This window comes from Alligator mississippiensis, chromosome 2 (assembly GCF_030867095.1).
Source record: "Alligator mississippiensis isolate rAllMis1 chromosome 2, rAllMis1, whole genome shotgun sequence".
In the NCBI taxonomy this organism is placed as follows: domain Eukaryota; kingdom Metazoa; phylum Chordata; order Crocodylia; family Alligatoridae; genus Alligator; species Alligator mississippiensis.
Genome location: NC_081825.1, coordinates 217915799 through 217933868, shown reverse-complemented (window position 1 = coordinate 217933868; position 18070 = coordinate 217915799). Strand labels below are relative to the sequence as shown.

The following is an 18070-nucleotide window of genomic DNA, read 5'->3' as shown; positions in this document are numbered from 1 at the left end:
TACAGTTCTGCCAGCGGGAAAGAAAGAAAATAACTCAGGGAACAATGGTTTCCATTCTGCCTTAAATATATCAAAACAGTCTAAACAACACTTAATGATGGTGCTTCTCCAATGTCATACTTATACTCATTTTTAATTGCCACTGAAAGTAAAAGTACTTGATATTTCTTTCTTATGTCCACCCAATTTCTTCTGTCTTTTTGGAAAGAGAGGAGTAAAGTAACTTACTGATAACATGACTTGGCCACTTATAAAATGTTATCCCCCTCCTGACCCACACTACATAGCAATGGAAATTAGGGCTATGCGAAGCTCCAGTCACTTATTCAATTTGGAGGAGATTGCTCTGATTCGGCAGGAAATCTCCAAATCAAATCAGGAGACCCTTTAATCTCTCCAGATTGAATTGGAGAGATTTGATGATTCAGCCATAGACACAGCTTTATGTTTTTTCTACATACCTCAAGGTACTGGGCACAGCTTGTGAACACTGAGATGGTGGGATAGATGAAGCAACCCCCAGGAGCGTTTTTTTGTTTTTTTTTTGTTGTTTGTTTGTTTTGTTTTTTTGTTTTTTTTGGGGGGGGGGGGGTCCACGCTCGGCGGCAAACCCAGAAGTGGACTGGAAGTACTTCCAGTCCACTTCCGGGTCTGCTGCAGAGCTATCCCAGCAGCATTTAGTTGTTGCTTCAGTTTCAAAGCATTTTACAAATACTAGCTAATCCTTATAGGAATACAGTGAAGTAAAACTTAGACCTAATTTTTATAGGAGAGGAAACTGAGACAGAATTTTGGTGACTTGCATACAGTGTGTTACAGACAGAACCAGTATCAGCACTCAGGAGCTCTTGATTTCAAGTCCCATTCTCAGTCCACTACACCACTAGGGGCCAACCTTTTTTGGCAAGTGTGCCACAAATCAGCCTTGTACCCTTCCCCAAGTGCCCCTCTGTTCTGATCCTCTTCCCTGATCACTATTCTGCTCTGCTTTCTGACCTCTGCTCCCTACATGACATCATACTCTGCTTTCTACTGGCTACCCTATCTGCAGCCATGTTACCTGCCATCTGTCACTTAGCCAATCTTGCTCTAGACCAGGGGTGGGCAAAATATTGCCCATGGGTCAAATCTGGCCCATGGATGGACTTTCTCCAGCCTACAGCCAGACTCCATTTCTCGGCAGCCCTGGCTGCAGCAGCTCCTTCCAGCTGCCACTGCCCAGGCACCCCGGCCTGCACCCACCATCAGGGGCAGCAGTAGTGATGCATAGGAGGTGCATGGGGATGCACATGCACACCCTGAGAGCACCGGTGCACCCCATCTGGCTGCACTCCCCTTTTAGCCAGCAGGCAGGGGGGGCAGGTGGGAGTACCAGCGGCCCCCTGCAAGCACTGGTCAGGGAGCGGGGCCAGCAGCAAAAGCAGCCACGCCGCTTCCAAAAGTGACTGTGGGACTTCCGGAAGCAATGCGGCAACTTTTTGGTGAGTGAGATCGGGGACATGGAATCCCCCTGGTCAGCACGATCAGCCCCCAGGGCACCCCCCCCCAAATCAGCATGATCAGTCGCCAGGGGAACCCAACCCCCCAGTCAGCATGATTGGCTGCCAGGGGACACCCCCTCCCCCCTGCCAGTCCCCAGTCGCTGACTCAAGAAGCACCAGTCACCCATGAGGGGCAAACCCATTCAGGCAAGGCATACAGCCCAAAGGCTGGGATGGGGCCACAGGCTGGTGCGGATCAGTGTCTGGGAACAAGAAGGGCAGGTGAGACTGGGATCTTGGGGCAGTGACAGCATGGGGCTGTGACTGGGGTGCCAGGGTAGAGCCATAATTTGCTGCCCGCAAACCCCTGCAATGGGCGCCGGTTTCACCAGCAGGGGCATGCAGAAAGCAGATCACAGCTCTGCCCTCACCCCAGCCTCACGCTGTCACTGCCCCATGATCCTTATAGCCAGCACGGGTTTGTTGCAGGTAGGTAAAACTTGACCAATCTCATTTCCTTCTACAACCAGGTGACCTATCACCTGGACAAGGGACAAGAGATTGATGTCATATATCTTGACTTCAAAAAAGCCCTTAATCTGGTTTCCCATGATCACCTCTTGGAGAAACTGGCCAATTGTTGCCTTGGGTCCTCCACGATCCATCGGCTGGAAAACTGGCTCCAGGGTCGGACCCAGAGGGTAGTAATTGATGGAAGTCACTCATTGTGGTGTCCTGTGAGCAGTGGGATCCCCCAAGGCTCTGTCCTTGGACCCATACTGTTCAACATCTTCATTAATGATGTGGACACTGGAGTCAGAAGCGGACTGGCCAAGTTCGCCGATGACACCAAACTTTGGGGCAAAGCATCCACACCAGAAGACAGATGGGTGATCCAGGCTGACCTGGACAGGCTCAGCAAGTGAGCGGACGAGAATCTGATGGCGTTCAACGCCAATAAATGCAAGGTTCTCCACCTTGGGAAGAAAAACCCGCAGCATCCTTATAGGCTCGGCAGTGCTATGTTGGCTAGCACTATACAAGAAAGAGACTTGGGGGTCATCATTGACCACAAGATGAACATGAGCCTGCAGTGCGATGCTGCGGCTAGTAAAGCGACCAAAACGCTGGCTTGCATCCATAGATGCTTCTCAAGCAAATCCCGGGACGTCATTCTCCCCCTGTACTCGGCCTTAGTGAGGCCGCAGCTGGAGTACTGCGTCCAGTTTTGGGCTCCACAATTCAAAAAGGATGTGGAGAAGCTTGAGAGAGTCCAGAGAAGAGCCACGCACATGATCAGAGGTCAGGGAAGCAGACCCTATGATGACAGGCTGAGAGCCCTGGGGCTCTTTAGCCTGGAAAAGCGCAGGCTCAGGGGTGATCTGATGGCCACCTATATGTTTATCAGGGGTGACCACCAGTATCTGGGGGAACATTTGTTCACCAGATTGCCCCAAGGGATGACGACTAGGTCGAATGGTCATAAACTACTACAAGACCGTTTCAGGCTGGACATAAGGAAGAATTTCTTTACTGTCCAAGCCCCCAAGGTCTGGAACAGCCTGCCGCCAGAGGTGGTTCAAGCGCCTACATTGAACACCTTCAAGAGCAAACTGGATGCTTATCTTGCTGGGATCCTATGACCCCAGCTGACTTCCTGCCCTTTGGGCTGGGGGCTGGACTCGATGATCTTCCGAGGTCCCTTCCAGCCCTAATGTCTATGAAATCGATGAAATCTATAAAATCCCAGCCCCAGCCTCAGATACAGCTCCCCATACACACCCTGCCCACACATGGCTCCTGGCCGGACTCCATGAAGACCCCCGGATTGCAGGGCCATGACAGCATGGGGCCGAGGCTGAGACAGAGCCCAGTCCTGGTGGCAAGGACACACAGGGAGTGTGTTGCGGCTCTACCCCGGCCCCATGATCCTGGGGTTTCTATGGCAATTGGCTGGCAGCTGTGCAAGCAAGGAGCTGCATCTGGAGCCAAGGCCAGGATCGCAGGAGACAGACAGAACAAGGCCGGGGCCTCAGGGCTGCAGGACTGAGTTTGAAAACAGCAGCAAGGAGGAGCCACTGCTGCCAGGAAATGGAGTCCGGCTGAGGGCTGGGCAAAATCCCTTCATGGGCCAGATCTGGCCTGTGGGTCCTAATTTGCCCACTTCTGCACTAGACCATGCTGCCTTTGTCAATATTTCCATGGGTGCTTGCTGCTCGCTTAGTGCAGTGGTGCAAAAACTATAGCTCACAGCCTAGATATGACCCCCAAAGTGAATGGATCCAGCCTGCAGCACAGGGAATCAGCAATAAGAAGCAGCTCCATGTGTCCCCTTTTCCATCCTGCACCATGTTGCTGATCCCCACTCCTGTCCTCCCTGCTCTCTGCCTATCCCCTCCCCTACAACAGGCACTGCTTACTCTCTCCCTCCTCTCCGAGATGGGTGCTATTTACTAAAGTTAAGCTGGTCTTCCACTCTCCCTCCTCCTCCCCCTCTGTAGTGACACTGGCATCCCTCTACCTCAGGGGCGTGCAATTATTTCAGGCGGAGGACTGCTTACCCAGTTTTGGCAGGCTGTCAAGGGCTGCATGGGTAGCCCCGCCCTTTGACAGGCACCCCACCCCCTGGTCACCATCTTGGGACCAACAACCCCATGTCTTGGGACCGATGTCCCAGGGCCAGCACCGGTGGGGCCCAAAGCGGGAAGCAGGCTGGCAGGGGTCCATGGAGCTGGACTGGGCTGCACCAGCAGGGAGGGGGGAGCTGGCCCAGCTCCACAGAGCCCCTGCCACCCTGCTCTGGGCCCCACCGGCACTGGCCCCGAGACACCAGTGCAGGGCTCCCATTGGCTCCCCACCTGCTCACACCCAGTGCCCCCCAGCCCTGTGGTACAGGCGGGGGGCAGCGTACAGCCCCGACCCCCTGCTCACCAGTAGGGAAGAAGCTGGTGCTGAGTGTGGGGAAAAAGTGGCCCCTCACCTGCCCCATGGCCGGCACCCCGCGCTATCTGGAGCAGGCACAAGCAGCCCCAGGCAGGCTGCGAGCAGCTGCAGCGTGGGGCGCCGGGAATGGGGCGGGTGAGGGGTCACTTTTCCTTGCGCTCAGCACCAGCTTGTAACCTGCCCCACTGCCAGTTTGGCAATGGGGCCAGGTTACAAGCTGGTGCTGAGCATGGGGGGGGGAAGCAGCCCCTTGCCTACCCCATGCCCAGTGCCCCACGCTGCAGCTGATCGCAGCCTGCCTGGGGCTGCCTGTGCCTGCTCTGGGAAACCCCGCGCGGGCTGCAAGCACCTGCAGCGTGGGGAGCTGACCATGGGGCAGGTGAGGGGCCATTTTTCTCCGTGCAGGGAAGGAGCCCAAGGAAAAGCTGTGTGGGGGGAAAGCAGCCACTCCCCCACCCCACGACCTATGCCCCGCACTGCAGGCGCTTGCAGCCTGCACAGGGCTGTCCAGAGCAGGCACAGGCTGCAGCGTGGGGCACCGGGCGTGAGGTAGGGAGGGGCCGCTCCCCCCCACCCCCCCGCGCTCCTTCTCTGCCCAGGGTCACCCCCTCCACCACTTACCTGAGCTTCCCGCATGGGGGCAGCCACATGCTCCCAGCCCAGAAACCCCAACTGGGGCTTCCAGCTGCGGGGCGGGGCCAGGTGGGCCCCACTGTTGTTGAAGCCCACTGGGCTTCCCCTGGGTCCTATTGCCCTTGGTTCCTGTCATTTTTTACAGGAATCAAGGGCAGAGAAATATTAATTTTCCAAATTTTTTTAGGGGCCCCGTGGGCCAGATTTTGCCCACCCCTGCTCTACCTTCTATACTTTCCTCTCCCCTACAGGAGGGGAGTGGTGGCCCACATGGAACTGAGTTGCAAAAATCTGGCACATCAGACTAAAAGTTTGAGCTCCATTAACTTAGTGCAGTTTTTAAAGCTATCAGTAATTAATTTAAAGCTCTTGCTGCAGTCATAATATATCCATCCTTTGAGACCCCTTGTGCAGTGGTACTCAAGGGGGACCAATGGCAGCATTAATTGCCGCTCCCCTGATGCCAGATATCTGGCACTATGGGCCAGATAATATATGGGTATATTCAAGTAAATATAAGCCAGATACCATATTTACTTGAATATAAGATGAACCTGAATATAAGATGCTCCCCCCCAGTAACTAGATTCCATATGGAAAATGTATAAATGTGTTATAAATTTCTAGGTACACAATCTAAGTATTGGAGGGTTGTCTTGAATCTCCCCCACCCCCACTGCTAAAGCAGAGAAAGGCTGGGAGGAGCAGGGGGGGTGGGAGGGAGAAAGTGTCAGGTGGCCCCTTGCCATCTGCAGCCCCCACTTCTTCCCAATGCAGCCTTCCTGTCCCATTGCCACCTGCAGCCCTCCCCCTTGTTCCCCTTCTTCTCTGCTCCTTGTCCGCCCCTCACCTTACTATCAGATGCTGCTCAGCTTGCCCTGTCCCAGAGCATAGCACATGGAAGCATAGCCCTTACCTGGTTATGGAGCCCTTGCCTGGCGCTGCTGATTGGCTGGGCAAAAGAAGGTGTTTCCACATGCTCCATGTCCAGGAGCTGACAGAGCTGAGCTGCACCTGACAGTAAGAGGGAGAGAAGGGGGTGCATGGCAGGGGCAGCAGCTGCAGATGAAAAGTAGAGGTGGGGAAAAGGAGGCTGCTGTGTTTGTGACTGGTCCCAACCCAGGTTCAGGACCAAAGTCAGAGCCACAGCAGCCACCTGCTCCCCACTCCACTTCATATACAAATATAAGATATGGGGCTTTTTTCTCCCATACTGGTGGGGGTGGGGGAGGTGAAACCTCATCTTATATTTGTATTATATTTATATTAAATATAGTAATGTAGTCCTGCATACTACAGCAAGCCTGCACATGGCTGGATCTAGGTGCGCAGGGTTGGGCCAGTGTACTCGATCACTCTCATGGACCAACCCTATGTGGGATCTGGCCCACAAACCAAGACTCATCCAGCCTGCAGGGCTAGAAGCCTAGGTACCACTGCCTTATAGGTTACATTTTGTTTAATTATTTCTAGCCTCTCCCTGCTCATAAGATTAAAGCAGAAGAACTTCAACATAATGCTCCTATGCATATATATTACTGTATTATATTACTGAAACAAGTTGTATAGTACACCTATAAAACCTCCTAACAGCTATATAAACACAGTAATTGAAAAATAATCCTCTGGATTTCACTGAATTTATATTTTGATGCACTGGTCATAATCTATACCCACTGTTTACCTTTGTTTCATCTGCCTTATAATAAGTACAACAAGGGCCTTGTTAAAGCAGAAAAACAGAATGAGCTGGAGATAAGGGCTTCAGCATCCTTTGCTGAAATGTTATTTCATAGCTTCCTACAGCAATATTCAGTCTAGTCTGTTATATAACATTTACTACACTTCTGTAACCATGCTAAGATAACACAGCAATAGCCAAGATATAAAAACCTAAGGTAGAAAGACAGACTGAATCACTACATTAGGGTACCATTTCCTCTTTCTTGTGAAGAACGCACAGCAATATTCTGCTTCATCGGTATTGTAGCCTTTTATTGAATTTAATGGACAGACCTACAGTTTTTAAGAATGCCAATTACCTGCTCAAATATAAATGTAGTACAAACCAATTTGCTGCTATTATGAAGCAGATCTAAGCTTCACTACTGTGACTAATGCAATTAAAGAAATTCAGTAGTCTACATACGGTATTTCTTAAATTTCATTCTCAGTTTATGGAAGCACAGTCAGTTTATGGGACACACATTATGTGAACCAAAGATGTATAATAGAGGGTTGAACCAATGCCAGAATAAATTAGCCAGTAATTTTTTCATTTTGGCTTCACTCTCCATCTCCCAACATACATTTTCTATATTCCACAGGGTCAGGTGTAGCTCATTCCCTTTATACAAGGCTTATTAAAAATGACAGTGTTCAAACTACTCAGAAGATAACACACTTGCACCATCTGCAGGCTAGACAAAAATATCTGCTATGAAACAGATGCAAACACTGCTGACTAAGGCTGGGAGATATTGATACTGTAATTACTTATTGTAACAGGAAATGACACTTTTCTTTCACTGGTTCAAAATGTATCAATTTTCAATTAGCTCATTTTTACTTCTGGACCAGTTTGAAAACCTCCTTAAATGTTACGGGTCTCGCACAAAAACACCTTGAAGAGCAAAAGTAATTATAAGAGTAATTATAAACATTATACAAGTTACTGTATCCTGGTTTCCCAAACCAATGCTTATTTGCTGTCTATAGGAAGACACAGTTAGACACACATTGACTATCTTTTTTTCCTGCTAAGAATTTCCATTAACAGAGAAAATAAAGCCCCCTCCAGTTAACACTTTTGCGCACAAACAGCTCTTGTAATTTCAACAGAGAGATCACTAGATACCAGCTCAGGGAGGACAGCAGTCCACTCAGTTATGACTGCGTGGAGAAGCTTTCAGAAAATAAATAACATTATTAGGATATCGTCTGAACTATGAAAATGTTTTCAGAACCCTCCATTTCCAGCACCCACTATCATCCCAAAAATGCCAGTGGGAATTCTACCACTGACCTTAAATGAGAGAAGGATCATGGTTTTTATTAAGAAAAGACTGCTGGGTGCTTCATATAATCTTTTTAATCTAGTCCAGCGGTTCCCAAACTCTGACAGATTGCGCACCACCAATTTAACACTATACAAACTTAAGTACCATCAGCAAATTTTTGTCATATAAAGTAATTATAATAAATCTGTTAATGCGTACCACTGACAGGTTGCCTGTGTACCACTGGTGGTCCCCATACCACAGATTGGGAACCACTGATCTAGTCTATAAAATGAACACTTAACCTCCATGGTTTAATACGTTAGGCCTTGTTTTCTTACAACTCCAATTTCTGCATGAGCTAAAGGCCTGTGAATGACAACAGATTTTTCCAGGCCCAAATGTTTAGAAGAGGTAGCTACTTTTTTCACTTTGACTAATGGGTCAGCATTGATCAAAATGAGTGAAAAATGACAAATTGCCACAGCTAAAAATCCTTTTGTTTCATCAGATGAAGCTAAAAAGTAGAGGTTCACCAATACATCGGTCCCATATCGTATCGGCACCAACATAAAGAAAACTGACATTATTGGCAATCGACATTTTTTTTGGCTGATGTGGCTGATAATATCGCTAATAAATGCCCCGTATACGAGGGCAGCCACACTGCAGCACGTGGATGGCCAGGAGTGCAGCCCAGCAGCATTCAGCTGGCAAGTCTGTTGTGGGGGAAGGGGCGGGAGGGGAGGGGAGAATCAGATTGAGGCCCCTAGCTGGGGGGAGGGCACAGGACAGAGCTGCAAGCAGCTCATCCAGGGGATAGTGGCGTGGAGAAGTGGCTCCCACCTGCTACGCACACACCGGGAGGACATGGGGGTTGCGTGCCCCCAGATCTGTGCACAGGGCAAGGGTGGGCTGAGGCTGGCACTGTGCCAAGTTCTTCCCAGCAGTGGGGCTGGGCTGGGCCTGCGATCAGGGCGGGCATTTCACCGTAGCCCCCATCCCAGCACCACCACCACCCACCCCAAGCGCAGCCCCAACCCAGCCCTCCCGCTGGGAAGAACCCGGCACTGGCTCCAGCCCGCAACGGTAGCCCGTCTTCATGCCGTATGCACATCTGGGAGGCGCACACCACACATGCCCTCCCAGGGTACATGCAACAGCAGAAACCACCCCCCTTCCCGCCCCCCAGATAAGCCATGTCTCCATCCCATGCCCTGCCCCACCCTGGCTGAGCAGCGCCAGCCCCACTCCCCCCTTCACCATAGGGGCCTTAATCTCAAAAACATTATTTTTTTTCCATTCTGCCATTCAAGAATAAAGTTGATGCTATATTCTGGAGTGTGTTATACAACAGAAAATGTGGTATCTCAAACATGTTGCCCCTCCTCCTCCCCTCCATGCACAAAGCCTATTACACCGTATTGCAAAAGAAAGTCAGTTTGTTCAGGAATCTGCTCTTGACAAATCCATGCTGGCTGTTCCTGATACCCTTGGTGCTTAGATACAGATTCCTTGATAACATTTCATAATCTTTCCAGGTATCCAGGGCAGATCAAGTGCTCTGTAATTCCCCGGATCCTCTTTCTTTTGAAAGATGGGCTTTCTATTTGTTGGGTTTTTTTTGCTCATCTGGGACCTCACCTGACCTCCATGAATTCTCAGGGATAATATCCAATGCCTCTGCAACTACCTCAGCCAATTTATAATCTAGAGTACTCCAAGATGAATTTGGTCTGCCCCTGCTGACCTGAAAACAATATTAACACCTCTAAATAATCTCTAATCTCTTGTTCCCTTGCTCTAAATTTATTATGGCCAATACTATTCACCTCACTCCTTGTAAGGGTGTTGAACTCACCCTGTGCCCCAGGTTGGATCCAGATCACAGGGCTCCTCATAGGCTGGATCAGCAGGGCAAGAAGCAAAGGCAGTGGCAGGGCAGGCAACTACTTGCCACAACATAGGCAGTGCATGAAGTCATGAGCCAATCAAGCTGTCGGCACAGTCTTCACTAGTCCCCCTGCCACCATCAGCCATACCCAATGGAGCCCCAGATTCTGCAGCAGGCCTCACCAGGCCCCAGACCTAAATTCCCTGTCCCACCAGAAACACCACAAACTGGACAGATCAGTGCAGCAGGCTGGATTCAGGCTCCAAGCTATATGTTTGACACTCCTAATTTCATGGAGTTTTACGAAGTGATCATTGTATTTAAATTGAAATGGTTATTGAATTTTATTTCTTCGTAGTCTTATTTTTTTATTTCTAGTTTTAGAGGCTGTACTTTTTTTTTTTAATTTCTAGCTCCTCATACCCCCTTCCAGCCCTCCCCGCATCTACAGGTTTTGACCATGACTAATGGACTTTACTGCCCCGCCTCCCATCAGTTTTTAGTTTACCAAAGAAGAGGTTAAATATGGAAACAATTGAATAAAAATGGGGGGGGGGGGGGACCAAAAACAATGTTTCATATTTTCAGCCTTAAAAGAGAAAAATTCAGTTGAAAAAAACCACTGTAATCAAAATATCTGAAGCAACTCAAAGTGTTCCTATATTGTTCCAATTATAGGTTCAATTTTAGGAAAGAGCTATTTTTTTCTCCTATATGCAAGTAGATAACCACAGATGAAGTCCTTGAACTTCCAAAATGCTAAAGAGAATAAAATAACCAAGCAAAAGACCCAAAAATAGTATTTATATATACATTTATAAAGCAACCTCTGTACCAGTGGTCCTCAACCTCCGACCCACAGGCCACACATGGCCCAGTCAGCACACTGCTGAAGCCCATGTGACATCCTGTTAAATGGATACACAGGAAGTAAATTGTGTGGGTGCGGCCCACATAACACATTGAGAGCAGCAAGTTTGGCCCATTATGGTGATAGGCATGGGCAACTGGTGCCACCGTTATCAGGGGTGGCATGGACCCCATCAGCAACCGAGGGGGGGGCACAGATTACTGACTGGTGAGTGGTCACGTTGCTCCCAAAAGCGGCCGCGGCGCTTCCAGAAGCAGCCGCAGCCTATATCCGGCGTTCGCACTCCATGGCTGGTGCTTTCGGGGGGGGGGGGGGGGGGCCGCTGGTGCTCCCACCTGCTCCCCGTACCCATTGCCTAAGTGGGGAGCATGACCAGTCAGGGCATGTATCAATGCTCTCAGGGGGCATACGTGCACCCCTGTATATCCCCTACACATCGCCACTGGCAATAGATTGAGAACCACTGCTCTGTACTAAAGGTCATTTTTCCTAAGGATCAATATATTGCAGTCACTGCTCCTCCATAGTGAGAGTGCCCTCATGCTGGGGCTTTGCTGCTGAAGCAAATGAGCAAGGTCAGTACCACTCACCATGAAGGTGGCCCAGCTCATCTGTAAGCCCTGTGACCCATGCTTCTTATATCCCAGGTGCCAGAGACTAGGCACTCCCACCAGTCACTGTTCACCTGTCTAGCCTTGAAGCACCTACAGGGCTTAAAGGACTGTTTTAACGCATATGGGGAAGTTATGGGCCAGGCCTGCCATGGAAACTATAAGCCCCTTTTAGTACTGGAGGGCCACTAGTGATGCGTTACAGATTTCTTTGGACAAATAATAATGAAAACAGGGACAAGAATGGAAGACAAAGGTTCAAGGCAAGAGTGCTAAGAGGGGGACACTGAGCAGAGCACACCAGACAGTGCCCACAGGGCTGTGGGTGGGGAGTGAGGGGCACCAGCAAGGTGGGGAATGGCAGGCAAGCAGCTGCAGGTCAGGAGCAAGGGGCACCAGCAGAGCTGGGCAAGCAGGGGCCTGTGGGTTCCTGCAGGCAAGGGGCTGGCTGCAGGGGCACCAGGAGGGCTGGGGGGGCAGGGGGCTGCAGGTCAGGAGTGAAGGGCACTGGGAGGGCAGGGGGCTGTGGGTCGGGAGTGAGGAGCACCAGGGGAGGGGGGGGAGGGGACTGTGGGTCAGGAGTGCAGGGACCAGGCAGTAGGAGGGGGCTGCGGGCTGAGAGTGAGGGGCGGGGAGGGGGTGCAAGTGGATGCGGGTCGGGAGTGAGAGGCTGCAGCAGGGCCGGGGTTGCGGCACGGGCACATCCTCCCCGCCGTGTCCTCTTTTCTGAACCTGTACATGCGGGACCTCGGCTAACCGAGGAGGCTGCAGGCTCTAACGAGGGAGCTCTAGGCTGTTAGTAAGGGATCGGGCGGGGGACTGCCCCCGCCCCAAGCCGGCTGCCCACAGGCCCGCGCCCAGTCTCCATCCCCGGCGGCCCGCACTCACCGCGCAGCGCCGCAGCCCCGCGCAGCAGCCGCCAGCCGGGCAGGGGCAAGGGCCGGGGCCGGGGCCGGGGCCGGGCAGACGGGGGCAGCCCCGGGCGCTGGCACAGGAGCAAGCGGCGCAGCGCACGCCCTCGGGGCGCCCACCAGGACGCAGCCATTTTCCCCGCGCCGGGCTGCCCGCGCCGCGCCTGCAGGACCCCGGCCCGGCCCCGCCCTCCCCGCGGGGGGAGGAGCGAAGCGGCGGCCCCACCCCCTCCGACATGGCGCAGGCGGCGGCCGAGCACGACGGCGTCAACCTGGGCTTGAAGCAGGTAACGACATCCCCCCCCCCCCGGGCGAGGGGAGCAGGGGAGGGTGCTGGGGGCAGGCGACAAGGGGGAAGCTCCAACTCCAGGCACAGGACCGGGCCGCGCCACAGCAGCCCCCTGCCCCCTCGACAATCCAAGACGAGAAGCCTTACTTCCCGCCATGGAGGAGAGAAAAACCTCGTCTTGGATTTGAGTAACTGTGGTAACATGCAGCGCAGCACGTGTCATCCTGTACAGCACGTGTGGTGGGTGGCAACAGATGAACCAGGCCAGGCCCCAAAAAATGAAAATGAACCCCTCTGACAGGTGGGGGGGGGTAGGCAGAAGCACCATGGGGGGAGCCCCCCAGTCGGTGAGATTGGCTGCAGAGGGAACCCACTCCCCATTGCTGACTGGTTGCTGGGGGGCATGTGCCCCCCTGACTAAGATGGCACCAGTCACCCATGCAGAGGGTAGCCAAGTTGGTCTACAGGCAAAAAGGAATCAGCTATGGGTAGCAGAGATATCTTTTATTAGACCCACCAAATATTTGCAAACAACAACAAAAAAAGGCTTTATTATCCTTTATTGCTTACATATTTTGCAAATTTCTGGTGGGTCTAATAAAAGATATCACCTCTACCCAACCAACCAGATATTTGCAAACTGCCTAAATAATAAAGAATGTAAAGAAATGTTTTTTTGCAAATACCTAGTTGGTCTAATAAAGGTATCGCCTCTCACAGAGCAGGTGGAAGGCAGGGTAGAGGTACCTCTTAGGCCCCCTGTGGCACATTACCTCCATTATACAATGGACTGGTTATTATCACCCAATAACTTATACCGGCCACACATGCAAAGTATCATACTTTAAAAATTACTGTTGAGTTATGCAAAGAGCCAACCGGCCAAAAGCTGGTGCTTGGAAATGTGTGATGGCTCCAGAGCTGGTTTTTACCCGCTTTTCATTTGAGGGTATAGCAGGGCCCTTATGGACTCACTAGATCAGAGGCTTCCTGTTGTTCAGTGGTAGAGTCCTTGTCTGCCACGCTGGATGCACAGGGTTGATTCCCAGATGCTTATACAGCTACAGCCATAGAGGCATCAAATGTCTGGACTATTCTGGGACTTTGGATTCTCTCTCAGTGACCTAAAGGGTAGGGTGCATGGATAGAGATTTTGGGGGCCAATACTGATAGCCAATTTTTAAGGAGGCAGATTGGCCGATACTGATCCATGCAGCTGGTAAGTCTGTTGTGGTGAATGGGGAGGGGGAAGGGAAGGGATATGGGGGGCAGATCGACACCCCCCGCAGTGAGGAAATGAGTGGCACAGGGGCTTGGGCAGGCAGCACACGGGACAGAACTGTGGCTCGTGCAGGGGGGTCTCCCACCGCTGCACGCACTGTGGGAGGGCATGGGCAGGGCGGGGACATGTGCCCCCAGATCTGCACGGAGGGGCTGTGCTCAGGGCGGAGCAGCGGTGGTGCTAGAAGGGCAGTTACAGGGCAGGGGAGCTGCAGCCAGCACAAGTTTTGCCATAGCACCCCATGTAGGCCCCTCACAGCACCACTGCCGCCCGCCCTGAGCGTAGCCACCATGTGTCAGGAGCGTAGCCTGAGCACAGTCCCACAGCCCCAAGCGCAGCCTCCATATGCCAGGAAGAGCCTGGTACAGCCCTGGCCTGAGCCTGCAGCAGCATCCCCTCCAACCGCCCCCTCCCCTCCCCCCCTGCACAGATCCAGGAGCACAGATGAGCAGGAACAGTCCTTGTATGTGGCTCCTCTTGAATCAGCTGGAGTAGGCACTGCATATGGCTCGTATCCCAGGGATAGGAGCAGACATTGGATCTGGCATGTGAGGAAGGGTGGTCAGAGTTTGTTTTATGCAAGTAGGTCAGGGGTGTCAATGCCAGGTGCAGTTTTATTACAGTGTAGAACAATGGATAATCAATATGTGAATAACTAGTAGAGGTGCACTGATGTATTGCACCAATAAAAAGGAAAATTGACATTATCAGCATTCAGCTTTTTTTGGTCAATGTGGCTGATAACGTCGCTGGTAAATGCCGTGTGCATGCATGCAGCCACAGTGTGCACGCAGCCAGGAATGCGGCCCGATCGCTTTGAGAGCAGCATCCCACTGGTAAGTCTGTGTGGGGGAAGGTGTGTGGAGGGGGCAGATCGAGGCCCCCGTAGTGAGGTAGAGAGTGCGCCTGGGGCAGGGGCATGGGTAGGCTCTGTACAACAGGGGCAGGGTGGGAAGAGGATGGAGCAGCACAAGCGCAGAGTATTAGCCTGCCCTCGACCTGTGCACAGATCTAGGGGGGCACATGCTCCCCGTGCCTCTCCTGGGGTGTGTGCATTGGCGGGATGGTCAATAATCGGTCATTGGTATCAGCCCCCACAAAAATCTTCAAATCGGTGCACCCCCAATAACTGGAACTTGCTTGTCTCAGTAATATGTTTCCATTGCTGTTACCAAAAAATATTGGTATGTACTACTACTTTAGAAGACAAATGCTTTAAAAAAAAGCCACAAAATTCCAAATTGCTTAGTTCTTAAGCTGTTAACTCTTAGACTTCCAAGATGTGGTCTGCCAACAGCTACTTGAGAACAGCTAATATAACTGTTAAGGGAAAACATTAAGCAATGATGACAGCTTTTTACTAAAGTTTTAGAAAGGATATCAGTATTGAATGGATGTTGCTTGCCAATTTCTCTAATGTTCTAAACTCTTTTTGCTTTTGTTTCTGTACTATGGGCAACTTTTTAAACACTGGTTATGGAATTGTTCCCCTTATTTATGTCCCTGCTGCTGAATAAGTGTTTCTCTTGGAACTGTCATTTCATGAATATAAATGACTGAGTTGTAACAGCACAGCTGCTAATCAGTTGCTTCTAATTGTTGGAATAAAAAAGATTTCAAAGGATAAAAGAAAAGGGAAAAACAAGGCACAGAATGCACAACTATTACAGCAGGGGTGCAGCAGAACAGGGGAACAAAGTAACTGGGTTCAGGGAGAGAACCAAAGTGCTGCAGAGCACAGAGCCTGCCCAGATGGGGAAAAGCTGGCTTAAACAGCAGGGCTTCTCCATCATTAGGTTTTGTGCCACCCCTGAAGGGCAAGATCCCCAGAGACCCCTCTGTCCAGTGAGCACCCAGCTGGCTTGCAACCCTGGCACAACTCCCCAGAGCCATCTAACTCATGATCTCACAATGGAACCCTCAAATCTCAGGATTTTTTCTTCTGATGCATGGAGAGCAGTGCCAAACAGGTAAGTCGTTGGAGGGGAAGTGTGGGGTGGAGGGATGGGCCAGGGGGTGGGGCAGATCGAGGCCCCCACAGTGAGGGAGGGAGTGGAATGGGCTGGGGTGAATGGGGTGCTGGGGCGGGTCACGTGACAGCCATGGGCAGCTCGTCTAGAGGTGCAGGGCACGGCGCAGCTCCCTGCCACTGTGCACACCCCCAGGGGAGTCATCAGGGGCATGTGCCCCCCAAATTTGTGCATGGGGAAGAGGCGGGCTGGGGGCTGGGGCTCTGCACCCTGCTGCCTTGCCCCAGGAGCGGCAAGATGCCATGTTGTGCCTCCTGCCACCAGGCGGGCAGGGGACATGTGGCTAGTGTGCAGTTCCTGGGACAAAGGCAGCAGGGCGCTGCAGCAGCCAGCTTATCTCAGCCCCACATGCAAATCTGGGGGGAACATGCTCCCCATGTCTCACCCAGGGGTGCATGCAGCAGCAGGGAGCTGCATGCCACCCCGCACCTCTAGACAAGCCACCCGCAGCTCTGTCTCAAGACCCGCCCCAGCCCCTACCCCACTCCCTCACCATGGGGACCTCAGATTGCACCCCCGCCCCCAAGTCCCTTCCTTCTCCCCTCCGCCCCTTCCTCTCCACAGACTTACCTGCTGGGCACTGTCTGTGAGTCTAATTTTTTTAATCACGCAACTAATCACCATCAAATTTTTTAATCATTTGACAGCCCTAGTAATTAGTCATGGCAGAACATCTGACGAAGCTACGGCAGTACAGGTGCAAATACAATGTCAACTGGAACAGTTCCTACCCAGTAGAAGAAAGCAGACTTTCAGATGAACATATATTTTGCCTTGCTTGCTCAGAGGACATTAGCATCAGGAATTCTGGAGTAAATGACCTCAAAAAGCACCTTGAAACTAGAAAGCATGTAAATCGGGCTGAGGCCTCAGCACCACAACAGTCAATAAAGGGTATTTTTAGTCCAGCTCAGCAGACATTTGGGCAGAAATTAATATAATTTTTGTATAAAGCTCTGACCTATTAGAAGTTAAATAAGTGACTAATGGGATTTATAAATAAGCAGTCAATATATATTGGTTTATACTTAAGAATAGCATCTTGTGTTTTACATTCCAACTTTTGATTTTTAAGAGTTTCTCTTGATTTTTGACTCAGTGGGGTTAGCAATACTGTACTTTTCCATAGCAAAGCCAAGGCGCTACTCATGTGCTCATGTGCTTGGAGCCAGCATTTGCATTGAAGATACCAGCTTACCACTGTTGTCCACCCACAAACCAGAGCACCAGCTCCAGTTGGGACACAGTTCTGCAACCCAAGCTGAAGCCTGGGGCCCACTCCCAATTGAGCATGAACGTCCTATTTCAGGAAATTAGCTTCTGGAACACATGTCCATCTGGACTCCAGGCAAAGCCCTCTGATTCTCACACTGAAAACCAGAGACGTGGCAATTGCATAAGAACAGCATAATTGCCTGGGCTGGAATTGGGTGAGGGTATTAGGGCTGAGGTTCCTATTCTTCTGAAAATGGCAAGAGTATCTTTAATTGGGAGTTCTGCTTTACATTTCATCTGAAAAATAGCTGTGCCAACAGCACTGAGATTCTTAATGTCCAGCTGGGTGTCTGATTTGGTATGCAGCTCAGGAGCAGCAATCCACCCTCTGAACTGTGAATCTGTAGCAGTTGTGTTGTGATTAGAGTTTATTTGTCAAATTTTGATCTGCCCAAACCAACATCCAACAGGATTAAAGTCTACATGGCTGCGAGAAAGTGATTAACCTAAAAGAGTTTAATTTTTGGAAACGCTTATGACAATACAGAAATCTAAATGCTAATTTCTTAAATATGAGAGCTTGTTAAAACTCCATTCAGTCTGATTTAATAAGAGATGTATTTTTCTTGACACCGCATGCTTTCCCAATCCTGTTTCCTGCATACGAAATAGTTAACTGGGGGTAGTTAAGTGCCATAACACATCAATGCATGTTTATTCAACTCTACATGAAGAATCATTTTGTCATTCTTGAATGTTAACATAAAATACTGTTAGCTAAAAGAAGCAACTAAAACCTATCCTTTTCTGGGTATGAGACAAGGAATCATATGTTGGAAAAATGTATTTGTTTTCTTTATTCGGTAAGACAGATGCTTTTAAAAGCGATTGAATTTATAGTATTGTTGCTA

The 18070-nt window shown here is 50.7% G+C and overlaps 2 protein-coding genes across 2 annotated transcripts in view; one reads left to right on the top strand and one right to left on the bottom strand.

The window, feature by feature from the left end:
* The window catches only part of PDHX (pyruvate dehydrogenase complex component X), a 114738-nt gene extending 102247 nt beyond the window's left edge, over positions 1–12491 (bottom strand). The window contains exon 1 of the mRNA XM_006257993.4: positions 12321–12491. Coding sequence (XP_006258055.3) covers positions 12321–12477 — 157 coding nt within the window. The 5' untranslated portion in view covers positions 12478–12491. The remainder of the gene's footprint in view (positions 1–12320) is intronic.
* Positions 12492–12524: 33 nt separating this feature from the next.
* The window catches only part of APIP (APAF1 interacting protein), a 40659-nt gene continuing 35113 nt past the window's right edge, over positions 12525–18070 (top strand). The window contains exon 1 of the mRNA XM_006257994.4: positions 12525–12630. Within this exon, the coding sequence (XP_006258056.1) occupies positions 12580–12630 (51 nt within the window). The 5' untranslated portion in view covers positions 12525–12579. The remainder of the gene's footprint in view (positions 12631–18070) is intronic.